At 40.9% G+C, this 19,486-nt stretch overlaps 1 protein-coding gene across 1 annotated transcript in view; it reads left to right on the top strand.

The window, feature by feature from the left end:
* astn1 (astrotactin 1) overlaps positions 1-18,156 on the top strand; it is a 449,367-nt gene extending 431,211 nt beyond the window's left edge. The window contains exons 22-24 of the mRNA XM_030751231.1: positions 79-179; positions 2,344-2,527; positions 17,345-18,156. Of these exons, the coding sequence (XP_030607091.1) occupies positions 79-179; positions 2,344-2,527; positions 17,345-17,582 (523 nt within the window). The 3' untranslated portion in view covers positions 17,583-18,156. The remainder of the gene's footprint in view (positions 1-78; positions 180-2,343; positions 2,528-17,344) is intronic.
* Positions 18,157-19,486: the final 1,330 nt, after the last annotated feature.

Here is a 19,486-nt window from a genome sequence, read left to right as displayed (position 1 = left end):
AACAGAACAATGGACTTCATATTTCACTGCGCATGTGTGTGTGTCTGTGTATATGTGTGTGTGTGTGTGTGTGTGCAGGTTCCGGCTATGGGCAGTAGACAACACAGGGCGCCGTTCCACTCCAAGTGAAGTCACCATCAAAACTCCATGTCCAACTGTGGATGACGTCAAAGCACAAGGTGCATCATTTCTGTACATCATTGTTTGTGTAGTGAATATGATTGCTGTTGTGGCAAAAAAAAACAAAAAAAAACATGAAATTTGGTTGGCATTTATTTTTTGTATTTATGTAAGTAGTGGTAATTTACTCTACAGACATTTGCTCTGTCTTTTTACAGCCATGTCTCAAAACCTCACAAAACAGATGTTAGATGAGTTCATCGAGCCAGTCATAAAGTCACAGGCAGATAGTTTTCCTCTCCGGTGAAGAACTGTTTATGGACACTGTACACTAAAACCTCACGAGAATATCAGTTATAAAGTGTGTTATTTCATGTCAAAAATTAAAGAGTTGAAATCATTTGTCACCCTTCATACCAAAGACTTTAATGGTCCAGCTGCTGAGTTGAATCATCTACAGACAGGGCTGTAGACTCTTGGACACCGACACAGTTTTGTCTTTTTCGCCACTGTAAGCTACCACACAGAAACTATGAAGATTCAATTGGAGTATGGCTTCAATTCAAGGCCCTGACCAAAAGTATTGCCTTAACTGTCAAAATGTTTTTCAGCCTCAAGAACAGACAGTTTAGCTTTTGTAAAACAGAACAAACCAAAACAACAAAAAAAAAGACCAGCTCTCAAACAGATAACAGGAAGAACAAAATATGGTCTGGAAGGCTTGGAACAGCTCGTGATCTGAATCATACAACATCACAAGTAAAACAGTGAAGGCAGTGTGACACATGGCCATGTGTTCTGGGTCAGTAGTGTTTATTAATGATGTGACAGGAGACCGAAGCAGCCAGACGAATTCTGAAGTGTTCTGCGATATTGTCTGTGCACGTGGACAATGACCTAAAAAAAAATATATATAAAATCACCCAGGAGTCAGTCACATGATCTTCACCCAGTCAGGCTGAAGTTCACTATCTGAGGACAAAACCAAAGAGAGAAAGACACGCAGCAAACATCTGCACGAGGGCCGTGCAAGACACTCCTCGGACTTCAAGCCATCACTACCTGTAAAGGATTTCAGCAAAATAGTAAAAATAAGCATTTCAATTATTACTTTTTTTTATTTCTCTCATTCCTATTTGCGTCCCATTAAGGTGCTACTTATAAAAATGGTTATAATTCAATGTTTTACTGTGAAAATATTCCAGGCCTTATTGTATTACAAAGACGCACTATCAAGGGCTTATGCTGTTGATTTTAATTACTGGAAATGTAAGCGTGGTGTGAAATGCAGTACATCCACTGTGGTAGCTCGTGGGTGAGCGGATTTTATTGGCGTTATTATCCTGAAGAGGAGGGATAAGATCCCAGGCTTCGCTTTCTTCAGTGAATTCTTCTACTTTATACTTTGTTGTTGCTGATTTATCAGCTTTAAAATTATTGGTAATGGTAGTGAGACTAAAATCGCATGTGTTTTATTCATCTAAAACTGGGGCTGCAGAAGGAACAGGAAAGAGCAGATCCTCTCCACTTATGAAAAGCCTTATATTTAACGTAACACAATATCCAAGGGGAAAAAGCCTGCAGTGTGCGCAGAGCTGTTGTTGACCGCTGCTGCCTGACACACAGTGGAGTTAATGCGTCGCTAATCCCGCATCCTTGAGATTCTGCATGGATACTTGACCTCTAACATCACTGGGAAGTAGGGGTGCTGATTAGGCTGCAGTAGGATTTGGTGTGGACTTCGTAATGTTATTCACTTATTACTCGACCTCGGCAGCTTCCCTGTGGTTTCCTGTAGCGTCCTACAGTCATTTAAAATAAGAATCCATTCATCAGCCTGTCAGAATCACTGTTAACAAGACTGTTTAAAATGAATGCAAAAGGGGACGAGACCTGCCCCAGAAAATCAGTCCGTTTTCTCTTGCTACGATCAATTTGCCCTATTCCAGAAAATGTGATTGAGTGTGAAGTGGGGGAAGCTCCCCACCCAGACCTCCACAGTGTTTCCAGAACAGCAGCAAGGCTAGCATACTTTCCAAGTCTGCATCAGAACCTCTTGCCTGGATCATTTAATATCAAGCAGCAGTCAGCCTGTTTAGTAAGCATAAAAAAGAGGTTGAACCGATCAGCAGTAGTGATCTTTACTGTTCAATAACTCATTTCCTGCTCTCCTTAAAGCTGTGAGTTTCTGTAGTTGACCCCTGATTGTTTGCATCTTCTCAGAAATTGCAGATAAGATATATAACCTGTTTAACGGCTACACCAGCGGGAAAGAGCAGCAGACAGCTTACAACACTCTGATGGACCTGGGCGCTCCCACGCTGCGCCGTGTGCTGTACCACTACAACCAGCGCTACGAGAGCTTTGGAGAATTCACCTGGAGGTGTGAGGATGAGCTGGGACCCAGGTACAGCTATCTGACTGTTTCTTTCATTCCTTAAGAAAAAAAGGAAAAAGGTGCCGTGGTAGAAAATACATGTTTATTGGACAACGCAGGCAGTTTAGTTTAATACTGCTGGAAACGACAGAAAGGGGACTTTTTCTGTCAGACAGTTGGAACTCAGCTTGTATTTCAAAAGTGCCCACATCTCTCAGATCAGGAAAATGCATTCCTTCAAGCAAATTGATCATCAACTTTAACTTGATCACCAATTTATCAGCAGAACCCAACAATATACAAAGCCCTGTAGGTCTGTCTTGAGTCAGACCTTTACAGAATACCAAAAGCCTGAGCCATCTTAATAATGTGTAGACTGTGTTCACTGTAATCAGTCTTGCAGATATGCGTGTGTGTGGGAGTGTGTGTAATCCATTCATGAGTTGCCCTCCCGCCAACAAAGTGCAATCTGTCATACTAGGCTTGTGCAATTGACACTGACATCTTCAAACAATAACAGTGTGAGACTGAAGAAGGTGGCAACTAGACAAGAGTCTGGATCAGATCAGAGTTTGATCAACACTTTAAAGTGCAATTTGAGCAGATTGACCTTTCAAAAGTCAAACAGTTACCGATATTTTAGAATTCTATTAAACCCAGAAAGCTTGGACTAAATTAAGAGACATGGATATGCTCTATTAGTGACAACTGTACCCTCAACAGTGGTCACTAATCACAAACTAATAACTGTTCCCATCCTGACACAGATCCATACAGCTGCTATACTATTTTATTCCTTCTAAAAACTGTAAAATATGATTTCATATTTTTATTTAAAAAACGAGATCCACATGAACAGATGTGGTCTGGGTATATTTTATTCCGTTTACCTTGATAAAGAAGAAGAAACTAAATGAATAGAATGAAAATAAACCTTTGCCGAGGTATGAATTGTACATGTGTGTGATTTTCGTGTAAGGCTTGTAGTTCACTTTGCATTATTGTGAGTATTTTCATTTAAAATAGAAAAAGGCAATGAATTAGCAACAGTAATTGTTTTTACCTGAGTACCAAATTTCATTGCGATAGATGAAAAATTCACTGATGTTTTTTTTTTATTTCACCAGTGATGAGAGACAGAGATTTTATAAATTTCTGAAAGTTTTTGGTGACCTTGACCTTTGACCTACCTTGTAAATGAAATCAAATGTTGTTGGGTCCCTAATAAATATTTGCACAGAATTCTGGCTCAAAAGCTTTTGAGTTCTGTAGCAGACAAACAAAGAAACAGGAGTGAAAGCATAACCTCCCTCCACCTATCGGCGGGCTTGGTAATCTTATTCACAGCCTTAATGGATACTTTCCCCACAGACAGGTGGTTAGCGCTGCGGCCACACAGCTAGAAGGTCCTGGGTTCAAATCCACCATTGGGATGGGGCCTTCCCGTGTCTGCTTGGGTTCTTTCTGGGTACTCCGGCTTCCTTCCACAGTCTGGAGACGGTGGTTAGGCTAATTGGTGATTCTAAATTCCCCATAGGAGTGAATGGTTGTCTGTCTCTCTGTGTTGGCCCTGCGACAGACAGGCGACGGGTGTACCCCGCCTCTCGGATAACAGGAGGAAAATGGATGGATGGATCCTTTCCCCCTGCAAAATAGCTCTGAGTGGGGATTGACCCACTATTAATCATGTGTGTTATCACAGGACACATCTGGGTGGGGTGAAATTTTTTATAATTCTTCCATTGAGCTAGCTTGTGTTAGCTGATAACTTCATCCAAAACCAATGGGTAGAAATGACAGTGTGGCCTGACGCTGTTACTTGGATGTTGTTGTTTGCTATGACTAAGCTACAATGATGTTACGCTGTCCAGAGCACGCTAACTTTAGCTTTGTTTGGCTGAGCAGTATTTAACAGAAGTCCTGTACATCCTCGTAGCATCTAAGAGCTCTGTAGAAAAACACAAGTTTGGAGCATCTCCTCTTTGGTGCCCTGTCTGTGCTCTGCAAGCATTTTGAATCTGTTATTCTTTTACATTGCACTTATGTTTGGCCGCACCATTCCAGAGCTGATCTGTTGTGATCACAGCTCTAAACAAAACCAAAACAGCGCGTTGTACAGTTTTCAGTGCAAGCGCTAATTTGTTCCAGCCAGGCCTCCATGATATCAGCCCATTCAGAGCTCAGCACACTCTTGTTTGGATTCTCAAAGGTGGGCAGATGTGCCGCTCACAGTTTCCAAAGAGCTGTCTTTGATTGCAGGCGGTTGTTTGTGTGAATTAGACTTACAGGAGAAAGTTAGTCAAACTGACTGGGAAGCCGAGTGTTTCTAACCTCTGTGACATCACCAGGGCCATTTAGTAACTAGCAACCATGGAGGGCCCCAAATTTCCGCCCAAACGGCAGATAAGTACCCATAATGTAAAACTGTAGCTTAATGTTTTATAAACAGAGCCATGTGTCCGATATAAAATCTACTTATAAACAGCAGTCTGTGTTACATGCTTTCACTTTGGCAGGTGAAACTGATTAGCAAAGGCTCCCTTAATTCTATGTGTTTCTCCTTCTGTCTGTGGGTTCCCCCGCCCTAAATGAAAGGTTGTTTTTAATAGGGACCATGCTGGAAAGAGTTGATGTAATTGAGGGAGTTGCTTCTGAAGTGTTCCATTAAAATACACTTACATTAACAGCCTCCCAATTTAGTTAAAGCGAGGGGTGATTAATGTTAATAAAGGCACCTCAGAGCTGGAAAAGTGGCAGAGAAGTGCATTTGAGGTGAGAGCTGGCAACAGGGGAAGGAAGTATAAACATGTTTTGTTTAACCAAGTCATCAAATGAACATTAGACTTTCCTATGTATCTAGTATAGTGTGAGGAAAGACCTGGGTTGTATGCCGTCTATTGTTACCAGGCGAGCGTGCAGGCATTGAGGTTAATGGCCTCACAGCTCCACCGCCGCGTGTCTGAGCGTGCTGACAACTTCCCCGCGGCATCAAGCAGTTTGTTTCTCTGACGTTATTTGACCGTTGGGGAAAACAAATGCAGCAGAGAAATGGCTGCACCTACGCCAGGGCAGAAATACTACTGATATCATTTTTTAGCAAACCAAAATAATAATCATGCAAACTTTCTGGCTTTGCAGGCATCCAGTGTTGATGTTGGCCTGGCTCTGCAAAAACACCTAAGATCATCTTGATCATTGTCATTCAGCTGAACCGGGACTGACTCTAAAAGTGGAAGGAAAACATTTTTTTTTTTTTAAATCTTGAGTAGACTCATTATGGACATATTAGGATGAAGATTGTATTTCTGTTTAATTCCAGACAGAATTTTGAATCTGCGGCTGGTTGCATATTTTTCTAAGCAGATGATTTGAGGGGGAAAAAAAAAACCCTAAAAAAATCAGGCGGCTAAACATCAGGGATACATGCAGAGATACTTCTACTAGGTGAAAATGTCTCTTTGTTCTTGTTGTTCTCTGTGCATTTCTTTTACTCACCAAAAATGAGAACTACAAATCTGCTGCTCATGCTCTAGGTACTCCCACTTAAGTACCAGATAGCTAACACTGTCTGCATTTGCCTCATAATTAGCAGCAAATTGGTAATAGGCATTTCTCAACAACATCCCTGTAATTTACTTAATAGTCTTAATAGTTCTCCTACAGCCTTGCTACAAGTCTCTCCAGTTGTGATTTGTTCTTAAATCAACAGTTTTGGGGTACGTGAGAGACAATATACCTTTCCCATCCCAACACCACAGGTTTTTTGTGCTGCTGACAGTAAACAGCACAAACTTACACACACACACACACACACACACACACTCAGACCACAATTGCATACCCACGCACATTTTCATCTTCCCAGATCAGCTCGACTTGTTATGGAGAGAATTCCCCAGTTTCCCTGTCGCAAACAATGAGGACAGAATAAACGAGATTTTCATTAGCTAGTCAAAATACAGATAACAAGAGCCCCGCTCAGGCTCTGACTCAATGTAAACTCATATCAGCCAAGTAAGCAATATCTGGAAACAAATGAATGAACAAATGCGGCTTTATCTTTCTTGTGGCGGCAGATATTCCCATCCGCTGTTTTTAGAAACGTATCGAATCTCACTGACGAGACCGTTTGGCATCCTGCGCGGGACATTTGTATTGCCTTTTTTCATGCAACATCGCGTGATGCTTTAACTCAAACCATAAACTCACCGAAAGCCCGTCTCTCCGAGGCTCGACAATTCTCCTCCCGAGGGCCAGACCCTGTCATCGCTGGGGGAGCACCCATCACGTAAGGCACGCTGCCTGGCTATTGACTTCGAAATGCTAGATGCTTTGGCTTGGCTGAAAACGAAAAGAAAATCCTCGATCTTTCAGTCCCGACCACGTCCTCGGCTGAACCTGGTGCCCTTTGATGAACTGAAAAATATTTGATCCTTATTGTTGAGGTTCTTTCTGTTTTTCCTTGACAGTCTCTCTAATCAGAGGAGTGCTTGTGATAATAAGTACTGTTATGGTTGGAATTTCTCTCAGGAAATCATAATCGTAATCACCGCAGACTGTTTACTTTGCTCTCGGACTTTTTATAGCAGAGACAAGGACAAAAATACACACACTTGAAGCAGAAGTGCCTTTTTGCAGTTTGTCCAGCAGTGATTTATTGATTTCTGTGATACTGAAGAGCGAATAGAAATATATAAATATTTACATACTCTGATATAAACTCCTAATAAAAATATGCCATTATCAGTATCAATACACATTGTTATGAGTTTACTTACAATTACAAGTACCTTATCAGCAGCATCAGAGGCAATCCACTGTGCCATATCGACTGCTTCCTCTGTAGCAGCATTTTCAGCTTTTTTTCCATTCATAACCTGCTCACAATGCAATATGTGATAAACTTCTTTACACATAAATGTTGTTATTATTCTTTTTCATGCATATTTGAATGTTCTGAGGGAAGGTCCTGCAATTAATTGTGCGTTAGCAGTCCCGAGGTGCTTTTCAGACTCGCATTAACGCGTCGAAGCTTTGTGCTGTCACCAGGTTGCAGCATTAAAAATATGTGGAACAGCCAGTCAAATGGGCTATTAATGTTTGTGCTGTTGAGCCTTTAGCTTAGTCCCTCCAAAGAACTTATGAATATCTTCTGTTGGTGTCATAGGAGGCGACTGCAAGAGAGTCCAGAATGAATCAGGTTCGATCACCAAAATTTGCATCATGTTTTTGATAGAATAGAATAGACCAAACAATAGGAATCGTTCAGCTTCTTTTTCATACAGTGTTTTTATAAGGTGTTATAGACACATAAATGCTAAAGCAACATGACAATGTCTTAATATCTGATATAGATGATATAGATAAGAACCTTCAGAGGACAAAGATGTACCTGTGTGGCAAGTTTGGTTGCTCAAGTCCTGATTGTGTAGGAGGAGTTCAGAATTAGCAGTGTTTTTAGGGCATTTAGGCCACTACCGTGTCATCATACTCAGCCTATGACAGAAGGGTGTCAAACACCCAATACACCCATAGGGAGACGCACTCAGTTTCTTAATGTTTTGCTTCCAAGTGGTCTTGATCAACTCCAGGCTTTCTGAAGGTGCTTCAGTGTTTTTTCTTTGGACATTAGCTGCTTTTACACTCGATTTCAGTCCAGTCCTTGTATCTCATCATTTTCAGAGGAATGCTTTTTTTTTGTTGGTTAAACCACTTAACGCTGGCCTATGACTCATTCAAGCATAAAAACTCAAGGGATGAACCAGTGTTGTGTCTGCACATAACCGACAACTTAGCAAAGAACCAGTTTTAAATGACAGTGTTCTAGCTAGCGGCCAGGCGCTGCGCCGGGCTGAGACGCCCTCGCGCCGGGCTGAGACGCCCTCGCGCCGGGCTGAGGATTTCAGCTTCATGTTCGGAGCTCTGCCGTCACTGCATTTAGCAAACAAGTAAGAAGAAAAACGAAGATCAAATGAAAATTTCAGGTATGATTTAACACGAGTGGATGATTGCTGACAAGTTTTTCCATGCCTCCATTGTGCTGTGAGTGTGCGTGTGTCATTTTGCTGGCTGTGCAGAGAATGTCAGCTGTTATTCTTTTCTTTACTTCAGCTGCAGCCACCAGAACGATCACTATAACCACAGTTTGCTAGCGGGGGCTGTCATTACCACTAGCGATCGTTCCATTAGCACTAGCGAAGAAGAGAAGCACAACAGTGAATGCCTACAGACATCTGTAACACATGGTGGAGGTCATGGTTTGGGTCTGCCAGTGGTGTTGGAGATCTTGTTAAAAATTCATGGAATCATTAATGCAGAAAAGTACTGTCAGATGTTGATCCACCATACAGTGCCACCTGGAAACCAACTGATTCGCATTCATTTCAATTCTGTTTTATTTATATAGTGCCAAATCACAACAATAGTCTCCTCAAGGTGCTTAATGTTGTAAGGTAAAGATCCTACAATCATACAGAGAAAAGCCAACAATCAGATGATCCCTGTGAGCACTTGGCGACAGTTCCTTAACTGACAATTCCTGCCAATGCAGTTTAAGCATACCTGGATAGAAAAACTCTATGAACACTAACAGTCATGGATTGGCCTCCCCAGAGCCCGGACCTTAACATTACTGAGGCAGTGTGGGATCACCTTGACACAGAGAGCAAAATAAAAAGCAGCCAACATCTAAAGAAGAGCTATGAATGTACTTCAAGAAGCCTGGAGAACTATTCCTGAAGATGATTTAGAGAAATTACAATCAAATTTTCCTAAGAGAGCTCAGGCTGTGTTGAAAAATAAAGGCGACAGTACTGACTTTCAAGCTGGTTAGAACGCCACAATATTTGCCTACTATATTTCCACGAATCTTGGGACGTTTCAATAAATCACTGCACCAATTTCCCGTTTTGCTAGAAATTTTTAAAGAAACGAGGCATAGCTCAAGATTTCTTTCTTCTTGCTGTTTGATACTTAGATATCATTTAAACCCTACATATATGAGATTTGATGAAAAAGTGTGAATTAGCACATAAAAATCAAAAACCCTTACGTGACTTAAATTTGGTGCTCTCCTTCACCGTCATCTTTTGCCGGTCCAGATGGCTTCAAGCAGGGCTGCTACTTTTACATCACTCACTGGACTATGGCTCTGCAGTGTGTGCTGGATTTGTTTCATTGTGTCAAAACAGCGAGTCTTGACCTTGATTTTTTTTTTTCTTTTCTGATCGTGGACAAAGTTGCAGGGAGGCAAATCTGGAAAGTGTGGCAGGTTGTGAATAAAGATAGTGGTGGTGTGGTCAGACACCTCCTTTCTTGTTTTGTTTTGTTTTTTTTTTAAATACACTGTGTGTGTGTGTGTGTGTGTGTGTGTGTGTGTGTGTGTGTGTGTGTGTGTGTGTGTGTGTGCGCTCAGACCTTTTGGGCTGAATGTTTTCCTTCAGATGCCTCACAGCACAGAGCACTGACAGTCAGACTGTGGGGTAAGACTCGTCTCAAAGCTGCTGAAACCTGCTGGGTTGTAGCCGGAGAGTCAGCTCTCATCACCAGCAGTGAGCCCACACACAAAAAAAAAAAAAACCTCTCTCATTGTTTGAGATGTACTACAGATTTTTCTTTATTTCTACCACTGAAGAGAATAAAACATTTTTTTCATCCCTTTCTTTCTTAAGGCCTACAAACGGTCTGCAGTGGTCGTAACTTTCTGGCTAATTCCTGTATGTCTGGATGCCCGCTTGGAGCTCTCACGCCGTATTGTGGAAACCATTTCCCACTCCTATAGAAGCACAAGGATTTATGGTGACAGCCGTTACTGTTTGGAACCTGCAGAAAGTTCCCCAGCTCTCCTGAAAAATGAAATCACAACAAACCACATTTATGAATATTGAAATAAATATCCCTATTCCCCCAGACCGCTGAAATGTGTGTCAAAATATTGGGAATATAAAGAGGTTTCAGAAAAATTATATGAAAGTGTAGCTGCAGACTACCGGGACAACACAAGGCCTTCTGTCTGCTGAGAGGCAGTACTAGAAGACTGGCATCATTAAAGTGACTATTTTTCTGTAGTTTCGGTGGCAGAAAACATCACTGAGGCTGTTAAAGTTGTTGCTATGTCTCTGCTGACATACACTTGCCAAGGGGATGTTGGCCTACTCAGTATCCATGTGGTCATATTCAAAATATGATTTTAAAGACAGGCCAGTAGTAAATACAAAGTACTTATGTAAGCCCAACAACTGCAAAGAAGATGTTGCTTCTCATGTATCTTTGCATGTGAAATCATTTGCAAATTAGAAATGAATGCCAACAATAACGCAGACACTGAAGGTGTCTCGCCTGTTTGAAGGGAGCTGCGGTGTAAAGCGAGCACTGCTTTTCCAGAAATAACATGAACACACACTAGGAAATGGGGTGATGAGCTGTATGTTTACAGAACCGCAGTTAATGTGGCGTTGGCGTAAGACGGGAGATGAAATGCAGTAGGACCCCCAGGCCGCAGCGTCGGTATTATTAGTGTGCGAGTCAGTTCAAAACAGCAGCAAACTGCAGCTTATCAGCAAAATCTGATGGTAAAAAAATTGGACCTGTGGTTTATCATTTGAATGGGAGTTTGACAACCGGATATTAGTTTGCCGCAGAGACTGGAACGCACAAGTTACAGCTTTGTGAATGATGTATGTGGGCCCAAAGTTCAGGTCCAGATCAAACTACAAATCAGTCCAAACGGAACCCTGAGCCTCTCAGATCACATTATGTAATCTTTTTTGTTTTTCTACTTCTTTAACAACATCCGTTAAAGAAGCTTGTTCGTGCCAAAGGTAAAGAGCAGTGGTAAAACAAACAAAAGACAAAATAAAAGACGAGTTCATTTTTAAATAATGTTTAAATATGTAAAAGAATTTCAAATAAGCATTAATTAATGAGTAATATATCGCTTGTAAGTTCTTATGAGAGTTTTTTTTTTTTTTTTTACTGAAAATTATACCTTAACCCTTTAATAGCCAGCTGTCGAGGGCAAATTGTCCCAAACCGCCTTTAACGTCCATCTTATTGTTGCCGACACACTTTGCATTACCGTAACTACACGACAATTTGTCCCTTTGGGAAAACACAAATGATTTCTGAAAGCTGAGATGTTGCGCTCCACAGCCAACATGGGGTTATTACGGTATTACGGTTATTTCACTCGTGCTGTTGCTGGAAGCCCACGAATGGCGGCACTTTTGAAGTTCACGGGCCCAGTAAATAAAGGGTTAGTCATACTTCCAGCACCAGCTGAACCTTTATAATGTGACCAGTGACTCTGACAGGGTGGTCCACCATGAGGAAATATAACATCCACACCAAGCTTGTCATTAAATACCCATATGGCAAGGCTACAAGCGCTGTTCTCCTGAATGGCAACACAAGGAACTGGTTCCATGCCCACTGTCATTCAAGCTCATCAACATATACCGAGAGAGAATCATGAAAGGTCCCCTGAAAGAGCATGAAGATGCACTTACAATCACTGACCTGGTTTTTGGCCTGGAAAGAAAACGAACTCGCTCACTTGGTGGGACATCTTGATGAAGCACAGTTAGGTTTTGGTTTGGAGATCAGCGCTGAAAAGACCAAACTCGTGATCAACGCCCAAGGTATCAACTCTGAGATCAAAATTCAAAACGTACCTTGGTTCCATCGTTAGGCTCAAAGCTAAGCTTTTGGCAGGGAAAGCACAAACAACAGCTGCAATAGTGAGACGCAAGACCATCTGGAGAGACAAAAACATCAGTCTGCGAGCCAAAAATGGAACCCAAGAAAGGACTCTTTGCCTTGTTTTAATGAATCTATCACAATAAATTCATTCATATTCATAGAAAAAATTGAACCGTGACAAAATAGGCAAGTTAGTTATAGCCTTGCTAACTCTGTGAGATCTCAGTCATCATCAGTGACAACCCCAGTCCCAACCTTACTCTAATGCTAACTCTAGGGAATCAGATTATGAAATTATTGATTTTTATTAAATTGTTCTCTCAGGTCTTGGCAATCAGGGGGGAAAAGAACATAATCATTCTTCACACATCAACAATGATTCACATTTTCCTAAAACTGTCAGCTTTGCCTTTCTCCAAAGAAGTGGTTTAGGCTTAGAGAGAGGGTTACCACCTATGATGATCTCAGAGGGTTAGTGCATAAGGATAATCAGGCTTTCTTATTAAATATAAACACTTTTTACAAGGACCTTAACATAAAGAATTAAACCCAAGATTGTGCCTGAGGGATGAATCCAGCCTCAGGCTACATGTACTTGCTGGTACGTTCTTCAGTAGCTAGCAGTATGTGGCACACCTCGCAGTCACCACATACTGAGTCTGCAGTCCTGTCACCAGTCAGTGGCAGGAAGTGCAGCGACTGACATCCAGATGTTTTCTCCAATGCTAAAGAAAAACATTGTTCATCATTTTTGTAGAAAGCAGTAAATTTGGTTCATAGCAAACAGATATTTTTATCTTTAAAGTGAGACCAGGTGACTTCTCGAAGAACAAAGAGCACATTCTTCCTCTCGCTAATGAAACATTGAAATCACAAACACATCATCAATCTTTTCGGCTGCCTTAATTGGTCTGGTGGAGCGAGCTCGTGGTAGCTAATGTTAGCAAACCTCTGAACTGTACAACAGTGAAACTAAAGTAACAAAGGATGTTTGTTTGCTTGATGACTCTTGTCTGCGTCTGCTGCTGTAATGCAACATTTGGCACATTTCTTTTGATCCTGCACGTCCCCTGCCCGCCTGCTTCTTAGATACAACAAAACCTGAACCATTGAATCCAAGATTATCCTCATAAACTGATTCTACAGAGTCTGAATCAAGAACTAGCCAAGCATGAGTAGATTTTGCATTTGCAAAGATAACCACCAGACTGGAGGGCAAATGTTTGTGTCAAAATAGTCTTAATCTAAGAGTCTGTACTACGTTTTACTGTCATTTACATGTGGCACAAAAAGGATATTTATTATTCTTAGTTTCATAGGGGTGCACTGCTTCAACTGTTTTTATGCCCATACCTTGACTTCAGGCATCTGCAGATACTGCAGGGTACCGATCTGATACCAGAGTTATATTAATAAGCTGTAATCCTCACTGTGAGGAAGAGCGTAGAATTAATTCTTTTATATTTAAGACATCTTCAGGCTCGACCTAAACACTGATTTAATGATTACAAAGTGAAACACGGCAAAGAAATATATCAAACTGTATACATTTACTGGATTGGTATTTATTAGCGAGATAATAAATTACACCAGGACAAAAAGAAATAAAATCATTTTTCAAAGATGTATTCTTTCAGTTTGGTGTGAGTCATCAGGCAGCTGCATACTGCTGTCATTTACACTCATGCTAGTTTTTCCTTTCTTTCCTCCTCTCAGTCAGAGTGCACGCCACTTTACTGCTCCTCACGCACACACATCAGCTGATAAGGACATGCATGCCGTTGGTGTAGCTAGAGTAAAATACCTCCAAACGGCCGAGCCTTTGCTGTTATCTTTGGTGCACTGCTGCTGATGCGTGGTGCTGTAAACAACATGGAATAGGCTGAGGATTGGAGCGTCATCCCTAATATCCAGTCCAGCTTTTTAGGTCGGTATCTGGCTGATACAGTATCTGATCCAAGCATCATGTTGATGCATCCCTAATTTTTTTACCATAGCAACAAATTTAGAGAAAACGGTCCAAATAGTAGCTCTTTGGGAATTATCAAATCATGTCAGCAATCACCATCTGTTTCATGTGCTGACAAACTCAAAGAAAGAACTTAAAAGCAGCAACGGACAACTCCCCAAATACTACACCCTGCCTGTTTTAGTTACGCAATTGAGCCCTTATTTTCCTGAGAAACTCTTCAATGATAGACAGAATTGTCTACTGAAGGGGAAGCTCACAGGCAGCCAATGACGTCATTATTACAGCTGTTAGACTGTTGAATCAGTATTTGATTATAGTGGTAAGTTAAAGGGTACCTACCAAGCTAATTTCTAGCTTCATATTTTTTTTCTTGCACTCTGGAGAAGCTTTATATGATTCACAGGCCTTGGTGTAGCCCCTCAACTCACAAGTTGTTTTAGGCCCCTTGCACCTCTGTTTAAGCTGACTTACACCTGACTGGCTGTCTCTTGCAAACAAGAGATTTGAACAGTAGGTGGGTGGGGTTTATGTGCTCAGAGCGAGAGCTGTATGCCTGTATTGGCTTCATTAAGGATATCCACGCTCGCTGACATCACGAAGTCCCTTTTTAAGGCAAATTAGGTTTTAAATCTATGCTGACATGAGCACGCATCCGTGCCATCATTGTCTCACTTTTAATGTCATCAGTGTTATCATCTTCAGCTCACCCAGCTGAAGGGCTGCTGACCCTATGCCATGACAAAGCATCTGTCCACAATTCACAAGAATAACTTAATCCTCCTACACTATTGGTCCAAATTTAATCAGCTTACAGACAGTGATCACCTAATTGATCTTTACCCACATTGTGCTTAAGGTCAAGAGCACATGTGTTGTTTTAGGGACAATAACCTGTGAACTGTAATGGACTGTGAGCTGGAGGAGCTACTACGGTTTAATTTTTTGCATCACTATCCATTCTTGCGTGCTTGATAGTCACCACAGCAGCATCAGATCTTCTTCAGAATAACCAGGTGAGTGTCAGTGATGATCAGAGCTTGTGGTTGGGAGCTGTGGACAGGTAAAATGATTTACAGCTGGACATTCTCTATGTGCACTCCCTCTGCATGCTTTCCTTTAACTGAATGGTGTTGACCGTTTAACCTGGTGGTTCTGATGGGTCAGCAGGCCGTCAGCGTAATGTGCTGTGGCTCTGGTGACTTGTGGATTAGCAGAATGGGGACAGTGTGCGGTGGAAGTGCTTCATTGGCTTAAGAATGAGGAGAAACTGTGTGTGGAATGAACAAAATCTTCCCCCTCTGCCATTTTCTGACTTCAGACAAACACTTGACAGGGTTTCACTTCAGCAGCCAAATGGGCTGCATCAGACTTAATGGTTATTTATTGCACCATGTCCCTATGAGATGTATTTATGTGAACTTTGTGCATCATGTTACTTGTGAAGATGATTATTCAGCTGGCCTGGTTTGGCCAAAGGACAAAATCAAGCACTTCATAGTCTCTCCTCGGTCTCCTGACGGTATTAGAGCAGTCCATCAACTGCTTTTCTTCAACAGGACCAGTGCTTTGCTTACAGTTGCCATTCATTTCTTCATTCATTCATTTTTCCACTGTTTTACCATCGCCAGTCCTACCCAGACCTTCAGAAGCCACTGTGTGCTTTGGGTCAGATCTGGAATGTGTCAGTAACAGTGCACCTTACCCTGTGAGTTGCTTCAGACAGGAAGCAGCAGTGGATGACTTGGTTTTAGGTTCTGTGATACAGTGATGTCACTCTACAATAACAGCAAAGCCACACGGTGATTTATGGACTGCAGACAGTCGAATGTATCTCATGGCGATTGGACATCAACACTAAGATTCCACTTCCCTTCAGTTACTTGGCAGCAAGTGTTTCCCACAATCCTGGTTGCTGACTATCAGACTATCTTTGTAAAACCTTTGAAAACAACCAGTGCAAAAGACCGGGCTGCCTCAAGCTCTGGTTTGAGTGGTACTGCCGTAATCTGTTGAAAACAATTTTAGGCAGCATCAATCAGCCCCAATATTAAAATCGGTAACAGGTGAAGAAAATAACAATAATTTCATTAAAAGCAATAATGCTCTGCTGGAAAACCTTGGCTCCTGGCATACATGTGGATCCTGCTTTGACACATACCACCTCCCTAAAAATTGCTGCAAGACCAAGAACACGCTTCCCACCATAGTACTGGTGCTCCCCAAAGGGAGCAGCTTCCCCCCAGCAGAACAATGACCCAAGCAAAACTGCCCACGTTAGTCTCTAAAAACATGACAAGAGCCCAAGGTGTTGGTTTGGTCGTGAAACTCCCCAGATCCCAATCTGACTGAGCGCCTGCAGGATGTGCTCGAACGAGCCCGATGCGTTGAGGCCTTTCCCCACAAGCTGCAGAACCCAACGAATCTGCTGCTAACAACCCAGTGCAAGATAGCACAGGACACCCCCCCCCACGCCCCTAGGACTCAGGAGAGCTGTTTTTATAGCATAAGAGGGACCTGGACAATATCACCCAGCTGATTTTAGTGTTGTGCCTGATCAGTGTAATCATAGTTTGATATTTCCTCACTTTAATCATGGTTAATTAGCAATGACACTCCCAAATATCTAAAATAATGCCTTAAATTTCACAGACACTCATGTACAGTGTGTTATATTTGTTTTTTGTTTTTTTTTTTATTTTGGAGTGCAGTTTTTAGCAGTCAGAAAGCCCTCTGGCTCTTTTAAGTGTTTTACTGGCAAACTAGCATGCTACCACCAATTAGTGCTCCAAGCCCTCACAAAGCTTCCTATAACATCCAACATTTCTGTGTCCCATTTTCTGATCTAATGATCACTGACCATCAGTTTAGGAAACTTTTTTTTTTTTCATTTGTCATTCTCAATACCCCAGCAAGAAGCTCCCTAGGTTAAATACTTGATTCATTTATAATCCTGCCGATGTCCTCCTGCTTTTTTTTTTTTCTTTTCTTTTTTGTTGTTGAAGGAAAACAATATCACAATACAGCAGACTGGATTGTAGGCACGTGGCTCTGTGTTATTAGTGACGCATCTGCCACCTGCAGGCTACCGAGATATGTCAAGTATAATGTTTTTATGTCCAGGTCTTGAAAATCATACACAACCACACTTTAATCCTCTGTCTCCTTTGTCACAACAGGAAGGCCGGCCTCATCCTCTCGCAGTTAGATGAGCTCTCCCCGTGGTGTAGGGGTCTCCTTCAGGAGCCAAAGATCGGTCTTCGCAGGATGTCCCTCAAGTTCCTGTCCTGCCGTTACACCGACACCAAGGTCTTTGGGCTTAACTGGTCAGACATGGGCCAGGATGTCCAAAAGGCATGCGATGAGCAGACGCTCACCGTCATGTATAACGACTACGGTGAGCCCAGGGAGCTCTGAAGGTTTCAGATAGGAGTAAACAAAGATATCAGAGATTTGTCAGATCCAACAAAGAAACCGATGCATTGTATTTACTTACATTTACTTATGTAAATTGCAGCATTTGTATTTGGTGTCTCAAATGCTATACTTTTTTTTTAACTTTACTGACTCCCAAACTAAATGTATTTAATTTATTATGATACCCAAAATCATCTACGAACAGGTCCTGTGTTAATGACTGTTCCTCATTTTAAGTTAGTAAAAAAAAAAATGCAGTCTTGATACATTCTTCTGTTCTTGCATATAAGGCTGTCTTTTAATAAGTATTTTTTTTTATTTATATTAAAATCTAACGGTCTAAAGCATCGTGTTAGGTGTAGCAGATGTAGGCTAAAGACTAAATTGCAAATTTTTTTTTTTTTCAATTAAATTTTCTGGACATATAGTATGAAATATTATGGATGGACCTACAAAAACAAAGCCTCAAAAATCAGCACAGCTAAATCCATCAAATCCAATTAACCCCAGAGTTATCCTAATATTATCATTTGAGTACAGTATGGCAGCATTGATGGCATAAATTGTCATTTTTGTGTGATCTTGATATAAATGAGGAATAAACAGAAGAACTTGTGTTTTATTTAACTTTTTTTTTTTTTTTTTTTTGGACCTGATCATTTGAAATATCTGAAACAGAAGGAAAGTGATTTTTTTTTTTTCTCTTTCGAGCATTAATTTGATTTGAGAGATTTTGGTTTGATGTTTTCAGTCACGTATTGAAAGGTCAGATGTTTATTTAAATCCTAAAGTACCCATATCTAAGTTCCAGCACTCGGCCAGCATGCATATAGCAGCAGTGGCTATAAGGCAGACTGGATACAGTTAGTTGATTCTTGAGCCTGATTTGTAACCTGGAGTCAGCTTTATATAAAGTTTACATAAGTGTCCTGTGCAGATTTTTCCGTTTAAACTCACTGTAACTTCAGTTTCATTCCAACAAATGCTGTAAATCAATATTTTACTGCTTCAGTTTCTGCTGTTTTTTTAATCCACATTTATTATGAATGATTGCAGCGCACGCAGCAGGTGAACACTTTCACTGGACATAATATAGTTTCTCATTCATCAAAGGCATTCAGTTTTTAGCTGTCGCTCTTCTTTGTATTTATTTAGGATGAAGTCAGCTTCGTAGGTATTTTGTTACAGACCTTTTTGTTTTCTTGTCTTTTGAATATGCTGAAGAGTTAAAGGAATGCAGTATACTGATACTGGGGAAAAAAGCTGATATTTTACACACTTCTTTGTGTTTCTATAGAAAAGGAGAGGTTGCATGTACAATAGGCCAATGGAGGCTTACTAGAAAAGCAGAATTAGAAAGGTTAATTAAGTAGATAACAAACAACTGAGAATTATTTTAGTAGTGTAGACGTTCAAGAGAAACCCCTGTACATAGCATTATGATAAAGTTTTAATGATATAACCTGCTGAATGTAGTGTTATTTGCATTTAGATTTAGGCTGCAGTAAAGAAGCTGATCTAAATAACAGGCATCAAAAGCACACATCAATTATAATCTGTAGTATTCAGTAAAACCTGCCAAAACGTCATCATTTTCAGATTAAAACCACAAAATGATCATTCTTTACATGTCCACTAATCCAGTGTGTTTCTCACGACTATATTCTTAAGTTCATTTGGAGTGACTCGTATTATTATGATATGGTATCTTGATTTGCTTTATAATAACTATTGCTTGCAAATTTTAAATCAATAGTTTATTAAATAAGCAGTTATTTTACTGTTAACAAGTAAAATGAATAATTAGTAGGGTTGTCATTCGATGCCGATGCTGTATGAGGTTCTGTGTTAACTGAAAGAGGGGAAAGACAGCATTGTTGGTATCAGAACTTTTGCAGATAGTT

This window comes from Archocentrus centrarchus, chromosome 17 (assembly GCF_007364275.1).
Source record: "Archocentrus centrarchus isolate MPI-CPG fArcCen1 chromosome 17, fArcCen1, whole genome shotgun sequence".
In the NCBI taxonomy this organism is placed as follows: domain Eukaryota; kingdom Metazoa; phylum Chordata; class Actinopteri; order Cichliformes; family Cichlidae; genus Archocentrus; species Archocentrus centrarchus.
Note: the sequence above shows the minus strand (reverse complement) of the source record. Positions and strands in the feature narration are given on the sequence as shown.